We start from the raw sequence: 9,433 nt of genomic DNA on the forward strand, positions 1-9,433 counted from the left end.
ACATAAAGTGTCTGTGGAGACAACACCGATCTGCTTTGCTCACAGACAGAGATGGTGTGAGAGAGAGAGAGAGAGAGAGAGAGAGAGAGAGAGGCCAAAATGAGCAACAACAGAAGAGGAACAGGGGAAGCTCAGGAAGGAAAGAGAACTGAAAGAAGACTGCTGAGTGAAACCACTCCACTGGCCCAGCCCACGAACAGCCCTCCACGCCTCAATGCTGTCTAGCACTGACACTCTGCCTGTCTTGTCATCTTGCAAGGAACAAGTGTTAAGACCAGAGTGGTTGATGTAGCAATATATTGTATGCGTTTAGCAACAGGTATATATTGCCACCTTGTGACAAAGAACAGAAATGTCAAAATCAGTATTTTGTATTCTTTCAACCCTGGTAAAATAAAAATGGAAATTATGGCCTCAAATACAGATTGAAATAAAATCAAACGAGCACAGTGAATAGTGAGGAGTAATTTAAATACTAAAATCAACGCACCCTCCGTTACTCCAGAGAAGAGACCCCAGTGTGCCCGACCTGCTCCATCCAGACTAGCACAGCACCACCACCCCGCCCCGCAGCTCCCTGACCCCTCCCCCTCCCTCCAAGCCACTCCCACCTTGCTGCGGGTTGGCTGCTTGGTCTCGGTGTCCGACTGCTCGTCATAGCTCTCAAACTCGCTGGAGCTCCAGCCGTTGTCCAGTATCCCTGCCGAGTCATCAGGCTTCTGTACATCCTCATAGATCAGGTCAGGTCCTACGTGCAAAACAGGAAACCCACAGCAGCTACATAATTGTACCACGTTGAGGGACACGGCTCAAAGAAAAGAACAGTTTATGTATTACAGTTATGAAACTAGATATTGATTGTTGTGTTGCTCTGTGCATGCTTATAAATGCTTTTGATTGTCTGATGCTCTACATAATGCATACTCCATATGTCCATCAACATGTCCCCTGAAACATATCAACTGCTCTTGATTAATTCCTTCGCACCAGTCCATCTAGAGTTCATGTAGAATCATGTGGAATCTAGAATAGTGACTATGGAGTCCAGAGCCAATAACTGACCTGCTTCACGAGAGAAGCTCTTCTCACATGGGACGTCATCATAGATCACCTCTGTTTCAGGGGGAGGAGCTATGTCCACCTTTGGAAGGGGAGAGGGCACGTTCCCCTCAGGTTCAACAGCAGGCTTTTCTGGAGAAGAGGCATTAATACATGAGGAATCAATGCTTTCATATTCTGCATTTCTACGGTTATTCTGAACAGTCTGCGCATTTTTTTGTAAGTTCTAAACTGATGGATAAACATTAGTTCAACATTTATTTACAGAATTCATCACACTGTAAAAGTATTAATCACAGCATACAGAGGAGCTGACCTGCACAGAAGTCACTTATGAACACATCCAAACAAATTCAGTTATCAATCATTTTCATTCAATTGACAAACAGCATCTGGCACTTCTTTAGACACAGTTTCCCAACAGAGTGCAGCAATACAATCGATATGCAAGTCATCCTTGGATTTTCACTCCAGAAGAATACCGTGCTTGTTTCGCAGATGTGGCCTTCTGCAGAAAGCGGCTGGCTAGTGCTACCTGAGCTCTGCAAGACAAATGTCTACAAACCCTTTTGATCTGCAAATGTCTGAAGACCACATCTACACTTACAGGGATTTTAGCAAATCCTTCTTTTTTGCTTTGGAAGGTCAGCCAAGGGACACGGTCTATACCTTCACTAAGCTCAAGGACATGTAGTATTCCTACATGTATATACCGAGCAATAGCAGCAATAAAGACCACTTCACATGCAGGATGACAACGTATGTCTGGCTGCACTACATCAGAGCAAATGAGAAACCTTAATTAAATGAGAGCTTTTCTAATGGAACACAGGGAGGCAGCGAGCAGGGCTGGCCATGAGAGATGTGTACCTTTGTGCAGACGCAGTGTGAGCTCTGACACCACACTGAACCATTCCCACGAGTGAGCCGGTGCTTGAGATGAACACACACACACACACACACACTGGACTCAGCGCACTGCTTTTGCCTTGATGTGGCCAAGCCTTGAGCTTAACATGAGGGTATATACACAGTCCTGATTCGCTGACAAATCACCGATGTTGCAAAAGAAGCCATTAAGCACGATTTTGTTAAAACACAGACCAGTCGTACCATGATTGCTCCTCGTTGCAACAATTTCATTATTCTATTTGGACTTGTATACAATCAGCTTCATACCCCTGTGCTTGTGTATGCTGTTTTGACAAAACAATCAAGTAGGCAAAGTTTAATACAGTATCTATAACTATCCGATTCATTTCAACAGCTTCACATGATCATTACCTTGGCAGGATTCAGTTTGAATATTTGTAGAAAGATGAATAGGAAAGGCGTTCTCACTCATTGCCATTCTAACAAATCTTCGTGCAGACAAGAAATCTCTTTATAATGAGTAGAGCAGCTGAAACTGATGTGATTCTTTCTTCCAATGATCTCATGCAAGTTCTGGTTTTGATTAGATAATGTGATTCCTCTGATTGGAGCATTCCTCTGATTTGAATTTTCCAGTCTTTGTGATGGCAACACAGACCTGTCGGCGCAAACCTGTGCACCTCCTTCTTTATGGCAATAGTTTCATTGCATTGTGGACTTGAATATAAACCTGAAGATAGATGTAGACATTGACTTTTGAGGGGTCTGTTTCTCCTGAAAACCACCAGAAGTCGCGGTATTTTGTGACCCATTCAACCTTTTCAAACACATACCTTCACAAAATGTGGTCTTCCATGTGGCTTGGCTGTTCTCAGTGAATTGGGATTCGGTTGATACAGAAGTCCTAAAAAGTGACAAAACCAGCTATTAGTCACACTAATGGATATTATGTTCCTATAAATGTTTATTATTCTTATGAGAGAAGCTACTGCCTCATAATACAGAGCACATGGATGTAACATGGTAACTACATGACAGTGGCAAAAGTAAATAATAAACCATTATGTCTTATGTCTTCATGTCACTGAACACCTTTGACAATCTCTGATTTATCTGAAAATATACATTATCCATTAAAGTTTTATGTTCATAATGAATACATTAGACACTGCAATACAATTCAATGGTGGTACCAATATGGGACTTTAAACAACCTGATTTTAAAGTCAAGTTATTTAACCATTTTATCTTAGAAAAGGCTTGATAACTTACCCATCAGGAGACTGTCTGGCTATCATACCTGTAGTAAAAAATATATATTTTTGTATTCACACACAAAGGCATCTACATGGAAAATGATATATATAAATAAGATGCAACAGAACCTATGACCCAAATAAAATCATGATAAATATATTACCAGAAAACAATACCTGTGTGTTTTATTCGTGAACGCTGAGGAATGGTTTGGTCCTCCTGACCAGCAGAGGTCCTTCCATTAATTTCCTGTCTCTGACAGACTGAGATATGTTTCTTTGCTTCAGTGTAAAGCTTATCAGAGTCTGTGAGGTCATTCCCAGACATGTCTGGAGGCCCAGCCTCAGCAGGAGAACTTCCTAAACCAGTTCCACCAGAGCTTCCAGCTGCATCTTCACACTCTTCTTCATCATCATCTTCACTAAACTCAAACTTCTCACCTTGTTCCTCATCTTCATCATCCCCTTCTTCCTCCTGGGGTGTCTGCGCTACCCCAGTGGATATAGACCCTGAAACCAAACGCAATCTGGTTTAGATATATGATGGTACATATATATCAACCTTCTGGGATGAAATGTAGCATGGAGACATGAGTAATAGTGCATTAGAACCAAGGGTAAGCTACATCAGCACAGCTGTCCCTTCATTTTGTTGCATGTATTAACTGGACAACAAACGCAACCACAAAACATAGGCTCATCAAATTATCATCTTGCAACCCACACCAAATAACTGTTTTGGTTGTGTCAGAGAGGTATGCCATCCCACAGTTGCCATGGCTACTTTAAAACCGTTCACAAAAAATGTTACAGTTCCAGGGATGATTATGACTTACTGGTTCAAAATAACACACACACAAACACACACACACACACACACACACACACACACACACACACACACACACCCTCCATATGACTAACACCAACACAAACAAGATCATTACAGGAGAAAAGGCTGAAACGAAGCCATTTTACACAGCGTGCAGGCGTGTCCCAATAATGTTTTATATGGCAATATCCAGCAACAAGCTTATGTGGGTTTAGTGCAAAATGCTAACAAAGACCAGGCTGGCCGTGACTCATGCAGCGTGCTGGGCGGACAGCCAAACAAGCTGTAAAATATGTAATGCCTCCCACCCAGGCTCCAGAATAATGGACCACAGGCCTCAGGAGAATGATACTGAAACTGAAACTCAGCTAAAGTTTGAGCTGGAGCAACTCAGTCAGTGTGATGCGTCTAAAGGCATTGAAAACATGGAAGCTGCTCAAACATAGACAAATGAATCAACTTTGAATGTGCTCAGATGAATCAACTGAATCAACTTTGAATGTGCTCAGATGAATCAACTGAATCAACTTTGAATGTGCTCAGATGAATCAACTGAATCAACTTTGAATGTGCTCAGATGAATCAACTGAATCAACTTTGAATGTGCTCAGATGAATCAACTGAATCAACTTTGAATGTGCTCAGATGAATCAACTGAATCAACTTTGAATGTGCTCAGATGAATCAAATGAATCAACTTTGAATGTGCTCAGATGTAGATGCGTAAAACACACACACTCTTCTATATAATGAACTGAATTCAGTTCTGTTCAACCGCCAGTATCTCGTCTCTCATGCATGACTCCAGCAGACCAATGTGTCTCCACTGCTCTGATGAGCTTAGTGAATGTAAGGACACACCATGGAATTGTCAGTCAGTTTTGCCAGTTACTTCCCAGCAAGCAAACACCACTTCACTACCATTTCTATTCATGCACCATCGTTCTTACATTACCAACATGTGCTTCACAAGCAATCTGGGGATTATGGATCCCACAAAGCTGCTATAACAAAATAAAGCATGCAGAGATTACACAATCTGGCCATGTGGTCCCTGAATAGCATTCACTACACAAAATTAAATATGACAAATAGAACTTTTTTTTTTAAGAGTTTATGCCATGTAGTTAATCAGTACCATTGCACTCAAAGACACATGACTTTCATATCAGTCTAAGGGTCAGAGGGAGATGTGCCTCAATGTTCCTTATAGATTGCATCTCCTGAGTTACCTTTGCTAGGGGTTTTATATGCTCCTCTAACAGCAGTGGATTATTACTTTAACTCATGACCTCATCAACTTTACTCCAGCAGAAGCAAAACAAACTTCTTATAACCCACCAGGAGATTAACTAAGAAATTTGAGCGAACTGGTCATGCAAATGGTCTTCACGTCTGCCAGGTGTGTGTGTGTGTGTGTGTGTGTGTGTGTGTGTGTGTGTGTGTGTGTGTGCGTGCGTGCGTGCGTGCGTGCGTGCGTGCGTGCGTGCGTGCGTGCGTGCGTGCGTGCGTGCGTGCGTGCGTGCGTGTGTGTGTGTGTGTGTGTGTCAATAGCAGGTGGCAGACAGTATAGCTGCGTGATCCCTCTGACACAGCACATGGCTGCACCTCAGAACAATTAGTCTATCACATTCTCAAGCCCCCTAGTGACTCGGATGCTCACACACCGCCCAGCAGAAGGGATCAGATCCCAAGAAATCTCCCGTGCACACCCTTGCAGCTACGCCGTAGCTAAAGTAGCTCTAGCTTTAATGACTTTAGACAACATTAATGGCCTTAGTCAAGTAAAAGGTTCATAATTACCTGTAAGGTGTGGGGGAATTGGCTGCCCGGTTTCCATGGGCCCAGTCTGTAGTCACATCTGCCGTCCTGTAATCAAGAATCGTCTCTTATGAAAACTGGTGACGCATGCCGTGACTGAAGATTGTTCATTATTCAGCAGCATCATCCTGCTAATGTCACACTGAGCACCACTGCAACACCCAGCCAAGAGGGCCTCTCCTGCTCCAGAGGAGGTCAATAAACTCTGAAGATTTCATATCCATGTGCTATATAAAGAGTCAGGAGAGAGACCCTCAATGAGCGTGGGAGGAGGTTCAAGAGGGGCCCTCTGTGTGCCAGTGGCAGCGCTGTGTGTGAACTTTCTAAATTCTTCATCAGAGCGTGGCGAATTCAGGCTTGCCTTAAGCAGGCAGGGCCCTCCCACATTCACCGAGCAAGGCGTACAACAACACGAGGTGAAACAGGCCAGCTCAGCTGTGAGGAATGAACAGAGCCTCAACGTGAGCGCTCGCTTTCTGAGGGACCTCAAACTGGCCAGACCAGTTCGTTTTCAGTGATCCTGTTAACCCGTCTCATGGTCACACTGAGCTGTCGTTGAGCACTGGAAATTCGAACTGGAAAGTCAAATTTGTTTATTCCAGCACTCTGGAGCTTTTCAGTTAAAGCCAAATCCAGCTTTAACTGAAGGTCAGTGAAAATCAATAATCCAGCAGCATCGTTCTGACAAACAGGCACAGACACATTCACAGACAGAAAACACACACAGAGCCACCGCTTCAATATTCTCATACAGAGAACAGTATTTGGATTGTCAGGAGAACAACAGGAGCAAAGCAGACGTTCCCCCAAGCCTATAATATAGCCTCAGTTATTAACTCCTACGTCTGTTAAAACTTTATGTGATCATGTGTACCATGTCCCTACAAAAGGCAGACGCCCGTTATTTCAGGCCTCTTTAACACTGGAACACTGGTGTCCAGTTCAAATAACATAACACTGGAACACTGGTGTCCAGTTCAAATCTGCACTTGCAGTTCGTTGAAAGAGAGAATAGTGAGGAAGCAGTAGATTCTTTAAAGAGTCACGTGTCCGCAAAGACGAGATGAAGAGTCGGACTGTTTCAAATAGCCATCGTCATGGAGACACAGCTTCACTGTGACATAAATAACACAGGCATTGCCTTGGTCACAGACACGATGAGTGAAACATCTGCTCCTCCACACACACACACACACACACACACACTCCCAGTGCCCACTGGCTTGTTTGGGACTCACCCACTATGAGCACCATAAACTCGTGGGCTCTGTAACTCTATAAGAATTGAGATTTTTGGGACAAAAAGATTGTTTGGATATACACACACTTGACAAATTTTGAAGGTTTTTTATCCTTTTTTCAATTGAAACGCAATTGAAAAATACTACTTTGAAGTTGTTTAACATATCACAAATCACAGCCTTGTTGAAATGTTTACACATCATTGGTTTTTAACATTTTGTTACCCCGATCATCAAATGGTGCTCACAGCCTTTTGTGACAGCTGTACGTTTTCTACTGTATTGGGAGAGACGATAGAGCCCCTTCCCGCCAATCAGCCTTCAGTAAAAGACTTAAGGGCTGTTTGGCTGCCTGGCATGTAATGCCCACTGGTGTGCTGTAATGCCCACTGGTGTGCTGTAATGCCCACTAAGTGATGTGACGGTTCTGGGACGATGGGGGCTGAACGTTTTCCTTGTTGAATTTTATTTCAGTGATCAGGTTTCTTCAGATGCTATTCTAAGATGTATTTTGTGCCATGTATGTGAAAGTGGCTTTATTTGTCCGTTCTTCCATGCAGCCAGTTACTGATTTATTACCTCCTTTTGTAAATGCTAAAACTTCAAGTTCCTTTCTGAGGAACCTGAAATTGCCTGTAGACTTTTCTTTGCATCTCTTACTCTTTTCATGTTGTTTCAGAATTCCTTATTGTCTTGGTCTAAACAGAGACTTGTTCAGATTACTTTCTCTTGCAGACCATTAGGTACTTTTTACTTTTTTTGCTCTGCTATTTGTTTAGTGGGAGGGGAGCAGTGTGACCAAAACTGTGTTTACACTAAATATATTTAGCTTTTTCGATTTAAAGAAAACAGTTTTGAAAAAAAGATACCAACACAGATTTTTCAGGACTAGATTACTATATTAATCACCAAGGTCATTTAAATTGACTTGAGTCTACAACAAACTCAACATAAAATGAGTAATTTTCTTATTAAATACTGATATGTCCATTACAAGAATTATATTTTTGCAAATTTACCTTTCCACTTCCTGCCTTGCAACATTATTATTATTAAGAGGGTTTGGGTTTAGCCAAAATACCAGAGGTGCATGATTCATTTATACCATGTAACAGAGACTTTGGACTGAGCTCTTTTAAAGACTAAATAAAAGCTACAGTTAACTTGAGGCTCTAGACACCACAGGAGGTGCCAGAAAATGACAAGTTATACATTAACAGTTTAATGGGTGTTTCTCTAACATTAGGTTGTATGCTTATGATTGATAACGTTTCAGTCCTGCTTTTGTGAATAATGTTTATGGATGTTAATAAATGTCAATTTCAAAGGTGTTGTTTTAAAAATATTTCATCCACAAACTGGGTATCAATTTTATGCCAAATCATCCTCCCGCTGAAGACCAGAGGTTGTCTGTGGGTGCGCTGACAAGCTAGCATAGTCATACCAGTTCAACTCTCATCACATTCCTGAGGACTTTCTGATTCCCTCTGTGCTTCTGAACATGTAGTGACACTGAGCCATGGCTTCATTATTCCTGAACACCCCTAAGGGAGCTGAGCTTTGCTGCTTTGTGGTAAAAAGCAAAAAACAGAGAGAGATGACATGATACTTACACATGAATTCTTACCTTTTTTTCAATAGAGGGACTCGCAGACTTCAATCTTCCTTTTACCAAATTGTGAAATTCCAACCTTTAAGATCCAAGCTGCTTAAAAAGCTCCATTGTCATAGAAGCTCCCATCTTTGCGCAGTGCAGCCCTCCTATGCAGACCCTCCTCCTCTCACGCCCGCCCACAGCAGCCCAAGACATCCACCATTGTTTGCTGTCTCACAAAGCAAATGTTCTGAAGCTTCTTTCAGAAGACCTGTCACAGTAGCTCCCAGGAATAAGAGTCTCATAAGAGTCTCTTCCCTTCTATTCTTTTTTTCCACTATCCCTCCCTTTCTCTTCCTCTCCCACCCTCCCCCTGCAGCACAATCACTCGGCACAGCCTCTTTTTAAAAATGCAAATGCTCAAAAGCCCAGATCAGCCAATAGCAGGACTTCAGGCTCACCCTCCAGCCAATGACTGTGCGGTCTCATTTTTGATGTTTGAAGGTTGGGTCAGAGAACAGTAGGGGGTAGGTCTGAGAAAACAGCCAAATATGAAGGGAAAGGAGAGACTAGGAGTTGTTCGACACTACACTCCTTCCAAATGTGACACACAACTGGACAAGTCTTGTTCCAATTTATAGGAATGAATGTAATAATTTATTTTAACAAGTGGATGTAATTTGATGTTATCAAAGTCCATATTCCTCTAAAAGATCAATAAGATTGTTTGCAAACAAATGTTCTCTGCTTATGCTAA

The 9,433-nt window shown here is 42.3% G+C and overlaps 1 protein-coding gene across 5 annotated transcripts in view; it reads right to left on the reverse strand.

Moving 5' to 3' along the window:
• Window positions 1-9,006, reverse strand: part of arhgef10lb (Rho guanine nucleotide exchange factor (GEF) 10-like b) — a 36,179-nt gene extending 27,173 nt beyond the window's left edge. For 2 of the 5 annotated variants that reach the window (XM_076991927.1, XM_076991926.1), the window contains exons 1-9: window positions 8,710-9,006; window positions 5,824-5,889; window positions 3,366-3,698; window positions 3,205-3,232; window positions 2,766-2,836; window positions 2,591-2,662; window positions 1,930-1,992; window positions 1,063-1,191; window positions 612-748 (exon numbers count right to left, since the gene is read on the reverse strand). In XM_076991927.1, coding sequence (XP_076848042.1) covers window positions 612-748; window positions 1,063-1,191; window positions 1,930-1,992; window positions 2,591-2,662; window positions 2,766-2,836; window positions 3,205-3,232; window positions 3,366-3,698; window positions 5,824-5,860 — 870 coding nt within the window. In that variant the 5' untranslated portion in view covers window positions 5,861-5,889; window positions 8,710-9,006. Of the gene's footprint in view, window positions 1-611; window positions 749-1,062; window positions 1,192-1,929; window positions 1,993-2,343; window positions 2,519-2,590; window positions 2,663-2,765; window positions 2,837-3,204; window positions 3,233-3,365; window positions 3,699-5,823; window positions 5,890-8,709 lie in introns of those variants that run through there. The other 3 variants (XM_076991928.1, XM_076991929.1, XM_076991930.1) reach the window with 3 other exon arrangements.
• Between the last annotated feature and the right edge of the window lie 427 nt (window positions 9,007-9,433).

This window comes from Brachyhypopomus gauderio, unplaced genomic scaffold (genome assembly GCF_052324685.1).
Source record: "Brachyhypopomus gauderio isolate BG-103 unplaced genomic scaffold, BGAUD_0.2 sc88, whole genome shotgun sequence".
In the NCBI taxonomy this organism is placed as follows: Eukaryota; Metazoa; Chordata; class Actinopteri; order Gymnotiformes; family Hypopomidae; genus Brachyhypopomus; species Brachyhypopomus gauderio.